Source organism: Cricetulus griseus, chromosome 6, assembly GCF_003668045.3.
Source record: "Cricetulus griseus strain 17A/GY chromosome 6, alternate assembly CriGri-PICRH-1.0, whole genome shotgun sequence".
Classification (NCBI taxonomy): domain Eukaryota; kingdom Metazoa; phylum Chordata; class Mammalia; order Rodentia; family Cricetidae; genus Cricetulus; species Cricetulus griseus.
Window position 1 is genome coordinate 68816211 of NC_048599.1, and position 23291 is coordinate 68839501.

Consider the following 23291-nt stretch of genomic DNA (forward strand, 5'->3'; position numbering starts at 1 on the left):
TGTTGGGTGTGGGTTCCATCTTGTGCTGTGTGTCTTCAGTCAAATATAATATTGTTTGGTTACTCCCATAAACTTTGTAATACCATTGGCCTAGCATAGCTAGCAGATAGGATACCATTGTAGAGCAAAGGGTTTGTGGCTGGTTAGTGTTTATGTCTTTCCTTTGGTAATGTGCAGAGTACTTTCCTGTAACAAAGATGCTAGCATGTAGGTGTGAAGGCTCTGTGCAGGCACCAGCCTGACTTCCCTGTGCTCAGTGAGTTGTGCAGGTGTTGTCTTCAGCAATGGGGCTTTACCATGCCTTTGTGGAGAGCAACCGATAGTCTTGACAACAGCCTGGGTTGTTTGTTCCCATGGAACCCCTCTGACCAACAACTCAATTAGTTGTAACCAAATCCTGGTACTAGAAACTTCATTTGGTGACAAGATGGAAAGTAGGGGCTCTTTCTCACCCCACCCCATTATTTGACAATTTCATTTAGATTGCCTTCCTATGTGCATGTTTTTAGAAGCTTCTAGTGTATTAGATTTCCATAGTACTTCTCAAATGACCCTTAACTGTAGCTGTCTCTCCCGGATTACCTCCCTCATCCTCCTCGCTTCCCCCCTTCCGCACTTGATTCTCCAGTGCCAGTCTCCAGCTCTATTCATAACTATTTATTAATTCTCTTCTCTAGTGAGATCTATCTGTTCCCCCAGTTCCTTACTCTATACCGTGATCCTCCTGTTCCAGGACCCACCCCCCAATCTACTGTGCTTGCCTTGTGATTTGACTTGAAATAGCTGTCTGTTTTATTTTCTGGAAGATTTTATTATAATATCAATGTTACTTTGTTTATATAATATTAGGGTTACTTAAATAGCTAAATATTTAAATATTTGGAAGAATACATGGTGGAGCCACCTGTGCATGTCTTTTTCTCTGTAGGAGACTTTATAATTACAGATTCAATTTCTAAATGATTTTAGGACTATATTTTACATATCTGATGTCAGTTTTAATAAGTTATACTTTGCTGAGAATATTTTCATTTGATCTAACTCTAATTTACTAGCATAATATTGTTAAAATGTCCATCTTGTGATATATTTGATGTCTGATGGGGTCTAAAGTGGTATTTTCCTCTGCATCCCTCAGATTGATAAACATCTTTACAGGTTGTCATTTAATTTTCTTTGTCTTTTCAAAAAACATATTTTAACTCATTGTAAAAAATAATTCTTTTTCATTTTTGCTTCTTTAATTTATGTAATTCCTTCTTTTGTATTTGCCTCTTTTTGTTTTGCTTTTTATTATGGGACTTTAGTTCTGTGTTCTTGATTTATGAAAATAAATATATTTTTCGTTATTTCCCTTTTTAAACATGTGCACGCATATGTGTAGTGTTTTAGAGCACACCCTAAGTCTCAATGCATTGCCTTTTCACTGGGTTATTTTGTTATTGTTCTGTTTAACTTATTCCTACTATCCTTTTATGATTCATTTTGTTTATTAATATTTAGAAATATGTGTTAGAACATTTTTGGGTTTTCAAGTTATCTCTGTTTCTGACTGCCAGTGAAATCCTGTAACATGGTCTGTGTGTATAATCCTACCACACAGGAGAAAGAAAAGAATACTTGAAGTATATAATTGCCACAGTAGTTGGGGTGTTATTTGTATTTGTGTCTGTGTTTACATACATACAGATATACCTTTAATAGGCCCTCACTAAATCCCTCTTGTCCTAAGGCTACTATGAATGAAGACTTTCTTGTGGTCATATACTCTATCTTCAACCTAGAGAGGTCATTGCTTATATGTATTTGACTCGATTTGATCTGATAACGTTTGTGTTGTTATTTTGTACATATGTATACATGAAGAAAGAGGAACCTTTCCCTAAGTTCCTAGGAAATATCTATTGTATCTTACTGGCCAGAATTGTATGAATGTTGATCTCTGAACAAATTATGGTGGCTGTGGAGATGATGGGTATAAAACAACTAACAGAAATATACCCCTAAGCATGCATGAATATATGTGTATATATATATATATGTGTGTGTGTGTGTGTGTGTTTAATTATGTAAATTTATATAAAATATAAATGTATTTAATATTTTTTAATTTTGGATATTAACTTTATTTTTAATTATGTGTGTATGTGTCTGTGTGGGGATGTGTATTCTTTTGTTTGTTTGTTTGAGACAGGATTTCTCTGTGTAGCTTTGGAGCCTATCCTGGCACTCGCTCTGGAGACCAGGCTGCCCTCAAACTCACAGAGATCTGCCTGCCTCTGCCTCCCGAGTGCTGGGATTAAAGGCGTGTGCCACCAACACCTGGCCCAGAGATATGTATTCTGAAGCATGTACATGAGTATAAGGTTCCCATGAAGGCCAGAAGAAGGTGTCAGACCACCCCAGGTTAGTGTTACAGAAGGTTGTGAGCTGCCATGCGGGTACTGGAAACCAAACTTGGATACTCTGCAAGAACAACTGCTCTTAACAACTGAGCCATCTTTCCAGTCTCACACAAAATACAGTTTTCTCATCCTCCCTCCCCACCAACTCTGTGTGTGTGTGTGGGGGGGTGGTGAGGAGGTAGAGAGAGGTAGAGAGAATACTGGTGAGAGGAGGGTTTACTTTGAGGTATTTGCTCATGTAACTATGAGGTCTGTCGTGTGTGAAATCTGTTTGACAGCACGCTGGGAAGTCTGGGGTAGAGAGTAATGTTGCAGCCTTGAGGCAGAATTCCTTCATCCCCTGGGAAACATGATTGTTTTCTTTTAAGACATTGTAGCTGAGTGGATGAGGCACACTTCCATTCTTTTTTTTTTTAATTTATTTATTAGTTCTAGTTAGGGAACAAGCTTATTTCAAGTCCCTTCTCCCTCTCCCTCCCCTCACCCCCAACTCTCCTCTCCCACCCCCAGCCCACCCCCACCCCATCCACCCACCACTCCCCAGGCAGGGTAGGGCCCTCAACGGGGGCTCTGCAAAGTCCACCAAATCTTCCTGTCTGGTCCTGGGCCCTTCCCCATGTGTCCAGGGCCAGAGTGTAACCCTTCATGTGGGATGGGCTCTCAAAGTCCCTTCTTGCACCAGGGAATAATAGTAATCCACTACCAGAGGCTCCCTGGAGTGCAGAGGCCTCCTTATTGCCATCCATGTTCAGGGCACACTTCCATTCTTAAAGTTAATGTTCTTTACTTAAAACCCACTCACTGAAAAGTACCTTTTTGGCAATACCTAAAATATTGTCTGTTTAAATAGCCAGCCTGTCACATATATCATCAAATATGTGATCATTTTTTAAAACTCTGTAGCTAAAACTTTTGAGGTCCTATTGGAATGGAGAGTTTGGCAACGCAGTGGAGGCTAAAAGTGTCCCTAGAGTAGGTTCATGTGTGGGAAGGCTGTTGTGCAGCATGGTTTCTGAACTTGAGTCATACAAGGTGATGCTAGAAAGAAAAGTTACAGAAGTAACTGCTTAATTGAAAAGTACTAATGATTTTTTTTTGCTTTTTATTTTATTTGGGCTTTCATGGGGTTTGGAATATTTAACATATAGGCTAACCCATGCTTTTACTCCTGAATTACCTCTCTAGCCCCGAGAGTAATAGTGAACTCTTACTAATAATAATGTTCAAATATGAATTAGATTACTGGTACTTACTGCAAATTAAGTTTCAACATTATATGTTCCTTGACATCTGGTGTAAATAACATATTGTAAAACAGTATTTTGCTCACATGGAGTCCAGTAGATAATAGGCATAATTTTTTCTGCAGTTGTATTAAACATTGAATAGTAGTTGAATATGATAGCATCAGGATTCCCCAGAGAAGCAGAGTACTTAGGATTTGAATTAATGATATGAATTCTATCTATCTACCTATCTATCTATCTATCTATCTATCTATCTATCTATCTATCTATGTCTATATATATATGTATAATAAAAAACTATATATATATTGTTTCTTACATTTAAATACATGTTGATTACCTTAGTATATGAAAATCACTTGCTTCCTTAAATGTCCTAGCCACGAATTTCCCTTCCTACTGTGCTCTTGAAGGTAAGATTGCCTTGCTGAACGTTTCTTCTTTGCAAAGGGATCTCTTGGGCTCTATTTCTGATTCTACTTGATCAGCAGGTTTAGTTCCCTGGAATTTTGTGCAGTTGTTTAAAGAAGCCAATCACATCCTCTGTAGCAACAAGGAGGCACTTTTGACCTCATGTAGTCTTCTTTCTACATCCTTGTTCACTTTGCTTCTGAGTGATCCCCCATGTGCTCTAGCATGGCTTTGTTTCCTTGCCCACAAAGTTGTGAGTAGCTGTTATTAATCAACTCTTTACAGTCTCTTCCATATCCAGTGATAAGTGTTGGATGCTTGGCTCGCTCTATATCTTAAGTTTGGAATCTGGAGGTGATTAAAATAGAATTCTTCCTTTTCTCAGCTCCCATTCATGATGTTGGAGTAGGGAAAGATTCAAATATCTGCTATTAGCATAAATGACTAGTGAAATACATCCCAATCCAGAAATTGTGTTGTTTTTGCTTTTACAATATTATGTTATTAGCATTTATGTTTTCCAAAAGCAGGAAGAGCATTTATTTATCTATCATTAGCTCCAGCCCGATTGCTCTGTAAATTATAACTTTTCCTCTCAACTGTTAACTCAAGAAACATGACTTACTAGTTTTTCTCTTCCCTCGTTATATTTGCCAAGTAGCGTAATCACTGGAAAAAACAGAAATGCAGTAAATATTTGGCATGTAATCCAAAACAGTAATCCAGAAATTACACTTTCATCCAGAGTTTGAGGGACAATTACCAATGATTTTTGAGTTTCCCCCTAAACACATAAGATGTAAGTAAATACCCTAAATGTGAATTGACTAATATTGTTAAAATACAAGCCCTTTCCTTTCACTTCCAGAGGGGAGAATGAAAGCTTTAGATTGTTGCCCAATTTCTCTTTACTCATTTTCCTTCCAAAATTAATTTTAGTTGCCTTTTAAGGCCTCTGAAGAAACCTAAGGACATCAGCTTACTTTGTATAGGAAGGGGAATTGGAATAGCAACATGGTGATCCAAACTTCTTCCCGTATGTTGATTCTGGGTGCTTCATGCACAGTTTCAGATTCTTGCTGGAAGCTAAAACAATGCTTCTTTAGGGATTCCTTAGTCTTGTTCTTGCTTTATTTCTCAAGTTGAAGCTATATAATACCCCTATTCTAAGTACAAGATAAACATGCGCAGCGGTAAAATACTGGGAGTGAACATATTTAGCAATCTTTTCTTAGTTATTTTTATTAGATTTATTTTTAACAAGTACATAAAACTGCACATGTAATGTGGTAGTGTGGAATACATGTACGCATTGTTCAATGTTTAAATCAGGGTACAATAGCACACTGAAAATTCTTATCTTTTCTGTAATTATGATTTAGTACCCATTGAGCAGTCTTTTCCATTTTCTTCTTTTTCCAACTCTTTTCTCATCACTGCAAGATACCATACCACCCACAACTTCAAAATCAGTGTATTAATATTTCACCAATGAGTGCAAGTCATGTATTACCTGTATTCCCATACATTTCTTAATTCACTTAGTGTAATGATCTCGGTTCCATCTGCATTGTTGCACATATAACTGGATTTCATTCATTTTATATGACTGAATAGCATCATGATGTGTGTCCACATTTTATTTTTATTACTTTTGTTTTTATGCCTACTGTTTTCGAATTTCCTTGAAACTTAAGGTTAAGTAATTCTTTTCTAAGAATGTCATATGCTAATTTTTCTTACTAAGAAGTGTAAGAAATTTTTAGAGGAAAAAAATGGAAAACCTACTCTGACAAAGGAATTTTTCTGATTTCTAAATATATATTTCCTCAAAAGTAGAATGCTAAGGAGTACTTGACAGGGTATTTGTTTTGGGCAAGTCATCCAGTGATGATCCCTCCATTGGTCAGAGGCTTAAAGAGAGACTAATACAGCAGAAGTCTTCTCTTTATCTCATTGGTTTATTCACAGGAAACAGATCCAAGCTATGCTGGGCCAATTCAGCGAAGCAGAGGCTTTGTTAATAAATGCTGGAGTGCAGCCAGGGACTATTGATGGAGTTCTTTTGGACCTGGGGTGTTCCTCCATGCAACTTGATGCTCCTGAGCGAGGTTTCTCCCTTCGGAAGGATGGCCCCCTGGACATGAGGATGGATGGAGACAGGTGAGTATTGAAAAAGCATTTCTTCTTACCACAAGAAAATCAATTCCTTAAAAACATTCTGAATTTAATTTCCTTGAAGAATGAAAAATTCCCAGCACACTCCCACATCCAGCACTGTCCATATATAATAAATCAGCTGTGTTTGGTGCTGATTATAGACGTCAGTATTTCTTTGGCTTTGGAATTCTAAAAAGAAAATATTTACTGTATTTACAGAATATAGTGAGGAGGTGTTCAGAATGAAGAAATCAACTTTTATGTGATTTTTTTTCACTGACAATATGGCTTTTTAATACTTTGGAAAAATTTGATGCAGAAACAATAGCTTCATTTTTTGTGCATGCCCAGCTATTCTTCTGTAAGAAGCAAGAGGATCTGTATTTAGTTGATATTCTTTTATAATGCTGGAAAAAAAAACCTGCCATGATTCTTGTGGTCAACAATTCTGTTTTTGTTCTATCTCTTATGCAGTCACCCTACTTGTACCTTCTCCAAAAGATCTGCAGTGTATGGCACTGCATCTTACATCACTTCATATCCATGCATCTCTACACAGAGTATCACTTGCGATGACTCTTCATTCTTCAGCACTGTAGAAATATTAGGGCTTCTTTACCATTATTCAATTCAAATAGACACACAACACATTTAATAGCATTATGTTTTACTGTAGCAAAGAGTAGGAAAATTTCCTATTTCTTTTTTAATTTTAAGTTCAAATTAGTACTGACAACTGGACCTACCAGTACTACCAAGCCAGAATAACCTATGTCTACAAAGCTTACTATTGCTTTTCATGTGTACATTTTGTCATGCCATGAATATCCTGTAGTAAATACTCATATATAGTCTCTTGATAAATGATGTGGCAGCCTAATTTGCATTGTGATATATTTGTTAGAATCTTATTGTTTCTGAATCCTCTGCCTTCTTCTGTCTGCATTATTGGCATTCATAAGATGAAGAATATCATGATAAAATAAAATAATAACATCATTTAATGAGTGACTAATAGTGGAGATAAAATATTCTCAACTTTGGAAATTAAGGTGGTTGTATAGACACAAAATGTTGAATGAATGTATACTACCTGTATCTTGCTGTGCAAGATGTTTTCTGTAATACAGTTATCAAAGCTTCTAATTAATAGTAGTGAATTCCCATGTTCTTAATGTAAAAGCTTCTTTGGCAATTTTTTTTTAATTTGTAAATCTACATCCATGGATTTCTCCTCAGGAACTTAAAAATAAGATTGTTCCTGAGAATTAAGCCTTAAGTCAATCCCTTTTGTTTGAAGTTATAATTGAAATAATACATGCTTAAAAGTTGAAGATCTTTCAGGTAGAAATATGGATATACCCTACATGAGGTACTCAGAATAGGGAAATTGATTTACTGGGATGTATGGGAAAATGAAAGTCAGGCATGCAAAGATGTGCACTGCAAAAACAAGTAGAATGGTGGGCCATGGGAAAAATACATGTGTATATGCACACACAGTTGTTACCTGTCAGAAACCAGAAAGTGATAGATCCCTCTACTAAAAACACACACAGGAGGCATTTTAGCACTGGAGTCTTAACTCTATGCTGACCCCAATTTTAATAACCACCGCTTTTATATTATATTATCTTCTCATGTAACAGCGAGGAATTCCACACCTCAAAGACTTGAAAGACTTTTAGCAGGTATAGTCTTCATTGGGAGATAATAAATTGGCACTCAAGTTAGGACTTTCTCTTATGATTTTAATTGCAGTATTCAGGGAAATCTTTGGAGTGACATGAATAAACTTGTGTTTTCTTAGAGGAGCAGTTCGTCTTGTCCATCATATTAATGCCTGTTCTAATACAGATTTCTGGCCTGACAACCCCCAGAGTGATGTTCCTTTTGTCTTCTAACATTATGGAAGCTTCTACACAATTATTTCATGTCAATGTAATAGTAACATAATATCATACCTGGTATCCATTGAATGCCACCTGTTCAAAATGCTATTTTAATTTTCTTGTCTAAAAGTAGAAAGTTATGAATAAAACTATATCCATCCATACTATCTTGTAATTGCCTCAATAGAGCTAAGAGTCTGAATTTGCCATCATTAACAAGGATTGTCTTAGTGGGCATTGGCTTGGGTAACTGAATTCATTGGTAGGTAAGATCTAGCAGGGATTTTGTCTTTTATGCTCAAAATGATGATTGGCAAATATATGAATTAGAAAGATCTGAAGGTCATGAACATTTATTGCCCAGTCATTATATTGTCTCTCTTTACTATTTCATGCAGGCCCCCTCCCAACAATTCTGATAATTGAAATAAGCATTGTTATATTCATTTCACAGTTTAAAATTGAGAGTCTACCACATTTAAAATTTTATATACTATAACAAGGCTGCAATTATATAGATCACTACAACCTTAAAAGAGAAGATCTTCATTTTCTAAGCCAAAAAAGCAGCTCACTGGGATCAAAATTAAGGCTACCATATAGGATAGTCATTGGTACAGGATTATCAAAAGAAAGGCTATCAGTTTGAAGGGGTGGAAGGAGTTGAAGGGAAGGAAGGTGGGGTGATATAATTATATTTCAATTCAAAACATAAATAAATAAATGTAAGCAAAAACAAAAAATAACTTAGAACAATATGTTTCCTACTCCCCAAAACAATCAGAGAAGAGTAAGAATTTCAAAGAAATACTGACAGTTAGACATGCAAAATGGAAAACAAAGATGAAAATTTCTCCTGAATGCTTAAGTATGTTGATAAGGTAATAATTTTCAAGGAGAGTTTTAGGTGTTTTTGCAACCTCACTCTGGCTTAAGCCTCAGGCCTTAATGCTCCTATATCTTTGGAACTCATAACTATTCACAGTATGAAACTAATAATCCAACATATTTATATAGGAGTAGTAACTGTACTACTAGCAGATGTTCCTAATAAATCGAGTCATGGCTAGCTCATCAGTTAGAATGCTTTGACACACTTCTCTAAATGGAAATAAACTAGAATGATCTGACAGTGAACATTGTTTTATGCTACTATAATTGAGTCTATGTGGTTAGAGCTTGGATATTCTTTTTGTGCCCTGCTTGAAAGTAATATTTAGGCTTGGTCACTCAGTACTGTTTATTTTGAAGCTTTAATCCATGATGACCTTTGCCACTGATGACTGAGCTAATGTCAAATATCCAAAACATGCATGGTTGACATTAAGTCTTTAGTTATTGTGAGGGGAAGCTGCCTTCTTGTGTAGACCTTCTTTTTTTCCCCTCTAATTAGATTAGATTTTATTATTCTCTCTCTCCATTTTCCTCTACTCCCTTTTGTGTAGACTTTCTAAGTTGGAGTTTTGTTTTTGTTGTTCCACATGTAGGTTCTTTGCTGGAAAAGATTCATTTGCTCCCTGACTTTTAGACTTGTAAATCTAAACATTCTTCTATTGCTTTACCTTAAGAGAAAACTACAACATCAATATTAACATTTTTATGAATGAAATTTAAAGGTTACAAAATACTATAACTTCCCATTACCTTGACCTCAATGAATATTTCAGGTTCCTCCTGCCATAATGATTACTATGTAAAACAGAAACTCTCTTCTTTTCTGAGATATTTCAGTCTCTGTTTGAGAATTTCTTCTAGATAATATGTTGTGAATGCCTGTGATCATGTTCCCAATACTCTGAGATATCCACTCTTGTCAACTAAATTGGCGTCAGTAAACTATTTAGCTCTTTTTTGCACAGGTATCCTGACATGCCCACTGCTGCTGATGTTGTGAATGGTTTAGATCAACAAGCACTTGCATCTATCCTACGAGCATATGGAGAGGAAAAGCATGCCAAGAAAATTGCTTCTGCAATCATTCAAGCACGCAGCATATACCCTATCTTGAGAACCCAGCAGCTTGCCAGCATTGTTGCAGGTACTCTCATTAATTCTCTTTAATGTCTAAGAGTAAAAAACTAAATTAATATATACTGATATATATACATACATACATATATATATATATTATATATATGTGTGTGTGTGTGTGTGTGTGTGTGTGTGTGTGTGTGTGTGTGTGTGTGTCTGTGCACACGCATTTGTGTTCCTCCTGTCTGGCTTCCAGAGGGATTCATTTGTATGTGAAATCATTCAGAACAATCTTCTCGAATGTCAGGTTTGCTTTGTTTTGTTTTTAATACTATAGTACTGCACACAATTTTTAAAAGTTATTTGCCATAGGTGGCTGATTAATATAGAAATTTTATAAATGGTAATTTATCACTTGTGCTGACCAAGGTGAAAGATGGAAGGACAAAGTTTAAAGAATATCTTGATGCATCACAGTGGTTGATAAGCATCCTGTATGAGATTTGACATTACCTCTTATAGTTTCATATTTCCACATTTTAATATTTCAGACAAAAGGAGAATTGCATTGCCCAACTGCTAAAATAAAACTCAGTGACTCATACATCTCTCCTAAACAATCAGCTAACAAAGGGTATGTGATGTATAGGTTATTCCTCTTTGTGGATGCTAACTAAATCAGCCTAAGGGATTTATTGAAACATTTCATCTTTTCTGCTCTTCACCACCATAAACCTCTTGAACCAGATTCTAGCTAGGAGGTACTTTTTTGTACCCTTTCCATTTGAAGCCAAAGCTGTCTGACGGCTATGTTTTGATGAAAGTTTCTCAAAGTAAAAATGCAACTCCTGCAGTTATTTAACAGAATTACATGGGTAAATTATTCATCTTGTTGGACCAACAAAACACTATGTCATTTTTATATACCAAAAATATATTAAGATTGTTTTCATTGTTTCTTATTAAATTATGTCAGTAAAAGCAAATAAAAGGCATATTTGTATAGACTTTTTAAGTGTACCCACTATTGGCTAAAGCTATCATAATACTAGATAGAATGTAAGGAATAAAACTTAATTATAAATGTACTCGAATCATTAAGCTGTCTCATAATAATTGTTTATGGCATAATTAAAAATAATTAAATAATATTATATTTTATTACACATAATAGAGTATAAAGAATTGACTAATTGTCAGGCCTTTTCCAACCTAATTCCTTTTATTGAAGTTGAAGCAGAATTCATGTTGGTTTGTAAACATACACTATTTTATTATCCTCCCAAAAAGTTTATACTAGCATGTTAGCAAGTAATAGATTCACCTTCTCCTTATATACATTGCCCTTCTCATTCTTTACTCACCAGGCTACTCTACTTGTCCTTGCTGTCTATAAGAACACTGCATGCCATTTTCTGTGAGAAACCATATTATTTATTCATAAGAAAACACAATTTTGTCTGGTACTGAATGAGGATTTGTAGCTAATGAGCACCCTAGAGATTGTTCTGTTGAAACCTTTATCCAGTAACTTGTGAAACCAATTCTAAAGAGGACCAATGGTTTGCTCAAGACTACAGCCTAATTAAGGACAATTAGTACTCATTAAAATTTAGGATACAGTAAAGTTGAGACATAATTGGGATATAGTTTTCAGAAATTAAGTTAGCTGGTTTTTTTCTGGATTTTAATCTGTGAACTTGGGGAACTACTGATCTGGTATGAGAGAGAAATGATGTGAACATATACCACAGAAACAATGTGACTGTTCTTCAAATATTACAATGTTAAGAATATATTAGAGCCATGTTAACAATGAAGTAAAAGTGAGAATATTCACATATAGGCAAGGAAAAATTATGAATGGCATTAAAATATTGAGTTTTTTATGTTTTATATCTTTATTGTCAGTCAATAGAAATACAACTTTATTGAGAGCAATGTAAGTTTTTGAAAAAGAGAAAAGCATGATTGATACGATAAATCTTTCTGCCATAAGCCGCCGAGCCCCACTGCCACATGTGCACTTTACACAGGCCGCCCGCCTGAGTTAGGGCCCAAATTAATGCACAGAGACTTGTATTAGGTTCAAATGCCTCTTGGCCAATGACTAGGATTCTCATCTGTTAGCTCAGTCTTAATTATCATAAATCTATATATTTTATAAGACTTATCGGATGCCTTATTGGCGTCCCTCCTTGCCGGTGGCTCACATCCTGCCGCTGGAGGAAGTGAGGAGAGAAAGGGAAACCCTTCCTGTTTCCTTTGCTTAAATATGAGTCTCCTTGCTATGTCACTTCCTGTCTGGATCACCACTTTACTACATTTCCCAGAATCCTCTTTGACTCCTACTCCCATCTAACTTGCTGTCTCATTGGCCAAACAGTATTTTATTTAACAATCGATAAGATAAACATCCACAGAAGTATTTCCCCCATCACATGATATTTCAGAAAGAGAAAACTATGACCTAGCAGAATGGAACCAAGAGAATAGAAAGCTTAATAAATCTATAGCAAGCAATGAGTTTGGAGTTTTCCAACTAAAAGAGCTCAAATACAGGTACATTCTCCACTGAATTCTATGAGACCTTTGAAGAACTAAGCAATTCTCCACAAAACTATCCGTAAAATAGACAGTGAAGAAATGACACCAACCTCATTTTATGCAGCTACTATCACCCAGATACCAAAGCTGAATGAGATCATAACAAGAACTGCAACAAATTATGAGCTACTCTCCCTGATTATGCATGCCACATGTTTTTAAAATTGTTTTTTTATATTTTTAGGTGGTAATATAATTGTATACTTTCCTCCCGCCAAAGCCTCCCATATATACAGGCAAGGAAAAATATTGTGATCTTTCGTGATCTGTTTCAAATTCATGGCCCCTTTTGTCATTAACTGTTGTTGTTATTGTTGTTGTTGTTGGTGTGTGTGTGTGTGTGTGTGTGTGTGTGTGTGTGTGTATTTCTAAAGTACATAACTGCAACCTGCTCAACATGTATAATGTTGCACGCATGCATGTTTTCAGGGATGATCATTTGATATTGGGTAACCAGTTGGTATCTTCTTCCATTGGAGACGACTACTTCTCCCACACCCAGTGTTCCTCAGTTGTCTATAGTATTTTGCATAGGGTTGAGGCCTCTTGGGCTTTCCTCCTCTACACTAGCATGTATGTTATTTTCCTTGTGAAGATCATGTTTAGGAAGTCATGTTGGTAAGACTATAAGGGTGTAGCGCTTCTGTTATTACTAGGAGACACGATCTCACAGACTTTTCCTGTGCCTCTTAAAATCACTCCACCTCCTCCTCCACAAGGATGATTGAGCCTTATTGTGGGAGTAGTATCATCGATGTATCCATTAGGGCAGGGCTCCACCACTCTGCCTTTTGATTAGTTGTTGTTTTCTATAATGGTCTTTTGCCTGTTGCAAAGAGAATTTTCCTTGATGAGGGGTGAAGACAATAGTTTTCTGTGGGGATAAGGACAAATATTTATAATGTTGTTGGGGATTTATGTTAGTTTAGTAAAGTGGTGGTGATAGGTTCTCATATATAGGACACTAGCCCTGGTTAGTTGGCTACATTTCCAATGAAGAATTTGCAAAGCACTTTGTAGTGTTAACATAAACTCTTGCATCAATCAAAAGAGCTCTGTGTTCATAGCATTTATTACTGTCATTAGGTAACTAAATTAAATATTATATAAAATGATGAAATATTGATTATTTAAAAAAAGACATTTGGAGTAGGCTGTTCACAGGATTGTTTCCTTGGCTGTGCAGAAGCCATTTAATTTCATATAATCCAATTTATCAATTCTTGACACTATTTCTGAGTCTTTTCAGAAGGTCAATTCTTAGCAGTACCAAATGGGCTTTATTCAAGGATGCGAGGATTGTTCAAAAAGCACAAATCAATAAATATATATACTCAATGACTGAAGTCACACAAATATCTCAATAGATGCAGAAAAGTACTTTGATGAAAACTGACATCCTCTATTGATAAAAGCGTCGAAGAAAATAATAATAGAAGAAGTATTCCTCAATATAATAAGAATGTATATACCACATCTATAGTCAGTATTTAGTCAATGGAGAAAACCTACAATTATTTTCACTACAATGAGAAATAAGACAAGAGTGTCTTCTTCCTCTGCACATCCAATGTTGTCATTGAAATCTTAACTAGAGCAATAATGCAAAAGAAATAAATTAAAGACATACAAATAGGAAAGGAAGAAGTAAATTATTCTTGAAGATGACATGATCCTAGAAACAAAATTGTAGATTCTACCAGAAACTTCTGAGCTGATTAACACAGTGACAGCATATAATATCAACATATAAATTAATAGCTTGCCTATCTCTTGATAACAAATCACCTGAGGAGGAAGTGAAGAAAATGAGCACTTTAATAATAACTGCAAAAAGTAAAATAAACTAGGGTTGGAGAGACAGATGAGCTGGTAAAGTACTAGGTGCACAGCATGAGGACATGTTTGATCCCGAATCTCATTAAAGATGATGAACATGCTGGCATGAACATGTGGGAAGGTAGAGTCAGGTGGAACAGTGATCAGCCAGCCTAGCCAGCTAGGCAGGTTTCAGACCTTGTTTAAAAACCGCTGGGGGAGGAGGGTGCTGAAAAGATGGTTCAGTAGTTTAGGGTACTGATTCCACTTGCAGAGGACTCAGGTTTAGTTCCAATCACCCCTTTAGTAGACAGACTCATAGAGTCTCAAAAATAAACATATAAATACAAAATAAATTCTTTTTTAAAAGTAGCAGGTAAACAGCACCTAGAGTTGACCTCTGGCATCTCACACTCATGGACTAGCAAAATTAATATTGTGAAAATTTCTATTTTTCAAAAAGTCATGTTATGCTGCTAATTCTTACAAGTTGAAACATTCCCTTCTAGAAGAATGGAAAGTCATAAGACTTTGGGTGCTATAAAACTCATAAGATTCCAGAAACTTTTGAAACTTACCAGGTTTAGGGGGCTCAGAGAGTTAGAAGATTTCCAGGGCCCTCTCCCAATTATAAAAGCAGTAACTAAGTATTGAACAGAAAAGATTCTACATGTAGCTTCCTACAGTTAGTCAGATGGTTACAGATTTGCAGTTTTCATGAGTGGCCACCAGCATTAAGCTTTAGAATAATGCTTCTGCTTCTCCTTCTGAGGGCTCCTGTAAGTAACTATAATAAACTCATTTTATTGTACCATGATAAATAAAAGACCCAGAGACAGATATCGGGGGTCAAGATTCTGGCTGAAGATGAGAAAAGCTAGCCACTAGCTCTTACCTCTACCTTAGCTCAGACCAAAGGGGCAATCCCCAAACTGCTCCCAACTTTACAACTTCTCAGATTCACTCAGACAGCTATGTTGTCCTCAACATGGCTAGAGACTAATCCTGAGACTGAATGCCACCTCTGAGACCCTGCTTCTGTCTTATAGACCCCCCTAATGCTGGGATTGAAGTCATGTGATCCCAAGTGCTGAGATCACCATTGTGTGAGCTGTTTCTTTTAAGACTGCATCAATTTCCTTTAGTCAGTGGGGTTTTGAACTAACAGAGATCCATCTACCTCTTAATCCTGAGTCCTGGGATTAAAGGTTTGTGCCACCGTTGTCTGCTCTCTATAGCTTGTGGCTGATTTTGCTCTCTGAATGCTCAGGCAAGCTTTAATAAATCATAATCTGTGGCCACATTTCATTAATTGGGTAGAATTGTTTATTTAGTCTTTTATTGTTACCCAACTTCAAGTGACTATATGTGTTTTCATGTATTCTCAGGAATAGTCACATTAACAGTGATCTACAAATTCAATGAAATGCCAACCAGATTTTCAGTGACATTTTTCACCAAATTTGAAAAAAACTATAGTAAACTTCACATAGAAGCAAAATGTCCCAGATAATTAAAATAATACTGAGCAAAGATAATTATGCTGGAGCTATCACAATTTCTGATTCCAAATTATACTATGGAACCATGATAATAAAAACAGCATGGTGATGTCTCAAAGTGAACATGAAAATTAATGGAATGAGATAAAATATCTAAGAATATACACAATATCTGTGACACAACTGATTTATGACCGATATCAAAAACATTCTTTATAGAAGAAATAGCATCTTCCAAAAAATAGTGCTATGAAAATGATATGCACATGTAGAAGAATGAGACTAGACCCACCTCTCATCTTGCTGAAAATTCAATTGGTATGGATCAAAGACCATAATGCAAAATTTGAGACTTTAAATTGGTTGGATAGAAATAGAGAGAAAGCATTTGAAGATAGAGGGATGAAAATTTACTTTCTGACAAATATCCATCTATGCTCAGAAATAATGCCAAGAATTGATAAATTGGATTACATGAACTTAAATGTGTTCTATAAGCCAAGAAAACAATGTTGTAAAAAAAAAAAGCAGCCTACTCTTTATGTCTTTTCTTTTATAGTAAATATTTAGTTCAGTTACATAATGATAGTAAATGCTACGAACATAGAGCTTTTTTAATTTAAGCAAGACTTTATACACAATAAAGTAGGATGCTATCTTGAAACAATTTCTTGAACAGGAAAAACGGCCTGCTTGTCAAGCTGATAAATGAAAATGTGTTAATGAGAGCTGTTTCTTGAAGTAAACAGGAAACAGCAACAGGATGACACCTGCATTGCTTGTGGGGGGGAGGGACCTCAAGCAATAGAAATGTGATTTTCCAGTTTCAAGACATGAACTGAAATGTAGATATCAGCAAGACGCTGGTCAAGATTCTTCCTCAACTTTTCCTAGAAGTTACTGTTTGCCAACAGAACATGCCAAGTATCCTGTGCCTTCTAGATATTTTTGTCTCTGACACCACAGTTCCTTGACATTGTCTCTCTGTCTCTGTTTTTGTTCTGATAGTCCTTTTTGGTAAGAAACCTCTCTCTCTCTCTCTCTCTCTCTCTCTCTCTCTCTCTCTCTCTCTCTCTCTCTCTCTGCCTAGACACACTGGGGAGGGTCTAGGCCCTGCTCCAACTCATATGACAGACTTTAAAGATTCCCCATGGAAGTCCTCCCCCCTCCCTGGGGAGCAGAAAGGGGTTGGGACAGGGGATCAGTGGGGGGCAGGGAGGAGGGGAGGGAAAATGAGAGGAAACTGAGATTGACATGTAAAAGAAGCTTGTTTCTAAATTAAAAATAAGAATGAGAGAGCCGGGCGTTGGTGGTGCACGCCTTTAATCCCAGCACTCGGGAGGCAGAGGCAGGTGGATCTCTGTGAGTTCGAGACCAGCCTGGTCTACAAGAGCTAGTTCCAGGATAGCCTCCAAAGCCACAGAGAAACCCTGTCTCAAAAAAAACAAAAAAAAAAAAAAAAAAAAAATAAGAATGAGATTAAAAAAAAAGAAGAAGAAAAGAAACCACTCATCTGTGATTCAGGACCCCTTTGAATCCAGTATGTGCTTGACTTAGCTTTCTGACATCTACAAAGATCCTCTTTCCAGGACAGAGTGAGATCACAGGTTTTGGGGGGATGCAAATGGTGCAGGATAGATACTGTTCAAAACAGTGTAATTCCTAAGCAATAGTTCTGTTTAAGAAACAAGTACTTTTGTTAAGCTGAATGTATAGAGGCTATATTTAAATGCCTTTCTGCTTTTAATAAATTCACATTGATGTCTTTAAAACTACCTATATATATCAAAGATATATCCCACAACACCAGGATATACCCTATTGAGTTCCCAACATATCTTAAAACCCATGTTTTTTATGGAAATATAAATCACTTCCTTTTCTTTTCTAAAACATAATCCAAGAGGACAAGGAACACTAAGGACCACACCTGGAGTCATAATATCCTTGGTAAAATGCACAGTGCATCTGATCAAAATACAGCTATGTGTAAACCTAAGGCCTATGCCTTTTGCTAGCACTAGGAATGTCATGGCGGTTCCCAAAGGCAAAAGCCAGGCTCGAGGTTGGAGTTCTACTTATTACCATTGTTATATATTTTATAAATCATAATAGATATAATTTATAATCATTTTATTATTTCCCAAAACACCTCTGGAACTTGACTGTCGCTGTTTCTACACATATTCATACATATACTATTTAGAAAAAATAACCATGTGTTTTAATATATTTAACTCATATATAGAATTGTGTACAGTATATACAGTGTTCCCTCAAAAACTAATTTATAAATACTAATTCACATTTTAGGCCTAACTTTTATTCTAATATGGTAATAAATGAAAAATTAAAGTCATAAAATTTAGGAATGAAAAATGGGGCTGGAGAGGTGGTTCAGAGGTTAAGAGCACTGACTTCTCTTCCTGTGGTCCTGAGTTCAATTCCCAGCAAATACATGGTGGCTCACAACCATGTATAATGCGATCTGGTGCCCTCTTCTGTTGTGCAAGCATACATGCAGGCAGAACACTGTATACCAAATAAATAAAATCTTTAAAAAAAATGAAAAATGACTCCAAGTCATTTACTAAATTTTAGTTTAGAAGTAGACTGTTGATCAGCTCTGCTAAGTCATTGTCTGGCTGTAGGCTTTGTATTCCAGGCATACTGAAGTTCTTACAGTCTTTCAGATATTTCATAGTCACATCCCACAGGTCTTACACATACTTGTATCCAGAATTGTGGATCTTCTCTCATGTCCATTTCCTCTGACTAATTCTGACTTATCCTCTGGGAGTATTTGAGATAGCTAATATGTTCACCCATGTGCCTTTGTAATACTGTGTGAACAAAAGTTCATGGTGCATCTAATATATATATATATATATATATATATATATATATATATATGGTATCTTCTACATTTGTATTGTTCGATATAGTTGTCAATAGGTACATTTGGTCATGGCACTTGATATTTGGCTACTCCAAAACAAGAATATATTCATATATGCACACATATACACACACATATGTAATAAAAATTAAAGAAAAAGAGACCATGGATTAGAGAGAACTAGAAGACACACAAGGGAGGAGCTTAAGAAGGAAAGGGGAATGGGCACTGATATAATTATATTTTAATTTCAAAAAATGAAAAACTTATGAAACCAGTTGCATAAATATATAAGTTCCACATTTTTAATACTAAGTGAATATAAAATACTTTTGTCTTAATTCAATGTTGAAATGGCAATACCTAGTGGCATCTTGCTATATATATGGTTTTTAACAAATTAACTTTCCCTTTTTAGTATTTTTAAATGTGCTTACCTAGAAAAGCTTCACATAATATGTATACCACATTTCATTTTATTGAACTTGTGCAGTAGTGTGCAAGTACCATGAGACAATAGCAGTGTTATATCATGGTATTGGAACCTTGGGAGATATTTTCCAATGTTAAGGCACGAAATTAAAAGGTGTACATTAAATCTGGAGATCTTGGCTCTAAAATAACATCAAATAATAAAATGAGTCCCAATTTTATAGTTCATAAGAATCTAAATGTGCTAACAACATTGAAATAGCATATGCTGGCAAGCTAAAAAAAAAAAAAAACACGTTGCTTCTCAGTGTTTTGGTTTGTTCATTTTGAGGATAAAATTACTTATGTTCCTATCTTATTCTTTAATAAAATCCTAAAGAAAAAATAACTCTCAGACAAAATATTTTATTGATTGTAGAATCTTTAAAATGACAATATATAAATACTCTTGATGGGGAAAAATACTTGATTTGGAAAGAAGTGACTATATCTAGAATTTTGCAGAATGTATATAATTTTACTTAGTCTTAAAAAGCAGGTAGATTGTTGATTTGCTTTGATTTGTGAGATTTAAGTTCAAGAATTTTCAAGCAGCTGGTTGTCATCATTTTGTACCAGGGCACTCCAGATTCTGGTGTCCTTTCTTTTCTTTGACTGAAGGAAGTGATCCCCAAATAAATGCTAATCTTGTGGAAGAAAAAACTTAGTTCAAGAACTACTCTTTCAGCTTGCTTCCCACATAAACTAAAGCAGCTCTGGACCTCATCTTTCTTATCTTGAAATAGAAATGAATAACAGCGATGATGATAGTTGGCATTATTTTTCTTAGGCAGACATAATCCTACTAATTATATTTTGCTTAAACCAATATAAGTATCCATTTATAGTCTAAAACCTTTTGCCAAATTCAAAATACACCTAAAGAACTTCATGTTCACAAGTTAGACAGTTTATCCATAGTCAAAAGTTGGTAGGTGACTCATGATACTATTTGGATAGAAAAAATCAAGACAGTGGAGCTTCGTTTGTATTTGTGATTCATGTTGATTAAATGTATATGCTTATTTCCTGACTAGAATTTTATGTAACCTTTATTCTGACTCATAAACTAGATGACAGGTCGGGGCTTAATGTATGCTTGTTGGACAAATAAATCGATGAAATTGTGTGTACATTTATAGCCAAAGTAAAATGAAAATTCAGGGGGAAATTATAAATGCCTAGGTGTTAACGAGAAATCAGTTGTAAGGAGACAGAACATCAAAGGGATCAAGAAGCTTAAGGAAAGGTAAGGGCACAGAGGACTTGAACAAAAACTTTCAACCAGGCTGTGGAGACATCTCAGTCAGACCGCTGTGCCATACAAGCTGGAGTACCTGAGTTGATCCCTAGATCCCATGTAAAATGAAAACGCAAAGATAGTGGCATGCAGTTGTAATTCCTGTGCTGAATTTACAGGTAGAAGCAGGCAGATCCTGGTGATTCTCTGGCTAGTCCATCTAGCCTAATTGTTGAGATGCAGGCAGAGACGTTATTTCAAAACCAAACCAACAAACAAAAAGAACCAGGTAGGATGGCACCTAAGTACCAACACTGACAATGATCTTTAGCCTCCATACACATTCATACAGACATGTACACACACACACACACACACACACACACACACACACACACACACACACACAAATCCTTATATCTATCACTTGTCTGTGTTTGCTCTGTGAACTTGAGTGTGTGATTAATCTTCTCTGATCCAAGTTACCTGTTTTTGAGGATGACCTGCCAATGAGATGGCATCTAAGAATATTTTCTGAGGGAGTTAAGGTCCAGGTGCACTTATACACATTTTCTCCCCTTTCTATCCAAATCCAGGGTAAGTCAGAGAGCAAACGAATACACTACACAGAACTCCGGTGTGGCCTTTTACTAACCTGTACTTTGCCAAGCAGTATGATCTGTGATAGGCTGATCACTTCATTTCAACCTCTCTTCCCATAGGGATGACATGACTTTTAGGGAAAAGAAAATTAATCATCTTTTCCTGCATTGGGACATGTAAATCATCTCTTTCCACAGAAATACATTTGCTGGTGAAATGTCAATAGATACTTTAAGTAACAAGAAGAGTTGCTATAGTAATACAGTGCTTAATAGGATGAAGTTAGAAAATAAGATGATTTACATTAATGGAATATGCCCTTACTTATTTCTGAAATCATCTTTTATTAGCAGTGTTTTAAGGCAAAGGGAGATTTTCAGAAATATATAAAACATTTAGCAAGAAACAGTAGTTGCCATTAAACTTTAATGCAAACATAATTTTTTTTGTTTGTTTTTTTCGAGACAGGGTTTCTCTGTGTAGCTTTGGAGCCTATCCTGGCACTCACTCTGGAGACCAGGCTGGCCTCAAACTCACAGAGATCTGCCTACCTCTGCCTCCTGAGTGCTGGGATTAAAGGCGTGCGCCACCAATGCCCAGCTGCAGAAATAATTTTTTTTCTAAATCAGTTAGACAAGGAATTTTTATCACTATATTGTTGTGTGATTCCTCTGTCTTAAAAAAAAAGTGTTCTTTATACTAAAATTGAACAAGAAATAAAGTATTCATGTTTCATTATCATGCAGATTAAAAAATGGTATTGGCAAATCCACAGTCAAATTTTGATGTTATGCTAACATGTCATGACTGTTGCTGCTCACATTTTTGATTATACATTGTTATTCTGTGATTTGAAATTTGTTGAGTTAAAACTATTACATACCATATTTGTTAATGTTGTAATGTTTCTGAAACTGAATTATCAAGTAATATTTCATGAGTGATCTTTGACTTCCTATACAAGAAGTCCAGCTTGATAAGAATGAAATCTGGGGCAGGGCAGTAAAAATCTTACTTCTTAAAAAGAAAATATAGCTTGGGGCTGGAGACACAGCTCAGTGCTTTTGCAGAAGACCTAAGTTCAATTCCCAGTACCCATGTGGAGAAGATCACAACTGCTTGTAACTCCAGCTCCAGGTGATCCAGCACACTCTTCTGGCCTCCATAGGCACCTGGACACATGGCATACTCTTATGCAGGCAGATATATGCACACATGTTGACTAATGTTTAGCTAGTCTTAATCAGTAGTACTAAGTAGGAAAGAGAGGTGTTCCAATATCAGCTGACCCAGGCCAAGCACTAAGTTAATGATGATGATAAGTAATACTGATGTTTATTGAGAAAATACTAAGTGCTATCTAAAATTATTTTTATAAATAATTTACAACAACCCACAAGACCTGTGTATTTTCCCCATTTGCAAACCTCAGCAGACCATAGTGAGATCATGTTGTTATCAGAATTAACCTTGTAGAAATTGGAGATTAGATGAGACTTTGAAGAAGTTTAAAAAGCACCTCACTGGGTAAAGCCAATTTTACCCAGAATCATTCTGTTTCACAGATTTTAATTAACAGTTTGAAATTTGTAATATTACTTGAATTTCAGACTGGTGAAAATTGAACAGTGTATTAAAGGATCCCAGGCAAAAGGACACGAGTTGCGTCACAGAGTCTTATTAAATGTGATGGAAACTCAACAGATGAATGCCGGCAAACAGGTGCAAGAGCTCAATTAATTTTTAAACCCTACGACTCAGGAGGATTGCAATGCATCCTGTTGACAGCCCCAGCACATTGCTAATTTCATCCACGAGCTTAAAAATCTCAATACATTAGAGCATGTGAATGGATTAAATTTTCAAAAGTGTGAGTAGTACTAAAGTATCCTAAAACTAAAAATGTGTGGGACTTGAAATCATTTATCTAGTGAAAAGTGGTGTTTTTTATTACTGACCTCAGACCGCTTTCTTGTACAAATTGAGTTCCATTATTATGTGTAATAGAGACTGTTGTTACGAAGTACAACTTTGTAAATCAGAAAAAAAAATAATAGTTTTTCAG

General features: G+C 35.8%; 1 protein-coding gene across 5 annotated transcripts in view; it reads left to right on the forward strand.

Moving 5' to 3' along the window:
• The window catches only part of Mettl15 (methyltransferase like 15), a 152519-nt gene that overhangs the window by 116939 nt on the left and 12289 nt on the right, over positions 1 to 23291 (forward strand). For all 5 annotated transcript variants that reach the window (XM_027422300.2, XM_027422301.2, XM_035446194.1 and 2 more), the window contains exons 5-6: positions 6035 to 6226; positions 9975 to 10153. In XM_027422300.2, the coding sequence (XP_027278101.1) occupies positions 6035 to 6226; positions 9975 to 10153 (371 nt within the window). The remainder of the gene's footprint in view (positions 1 to 6034; positions 6227 to 9974; positions 10154 to 23291) is intronic.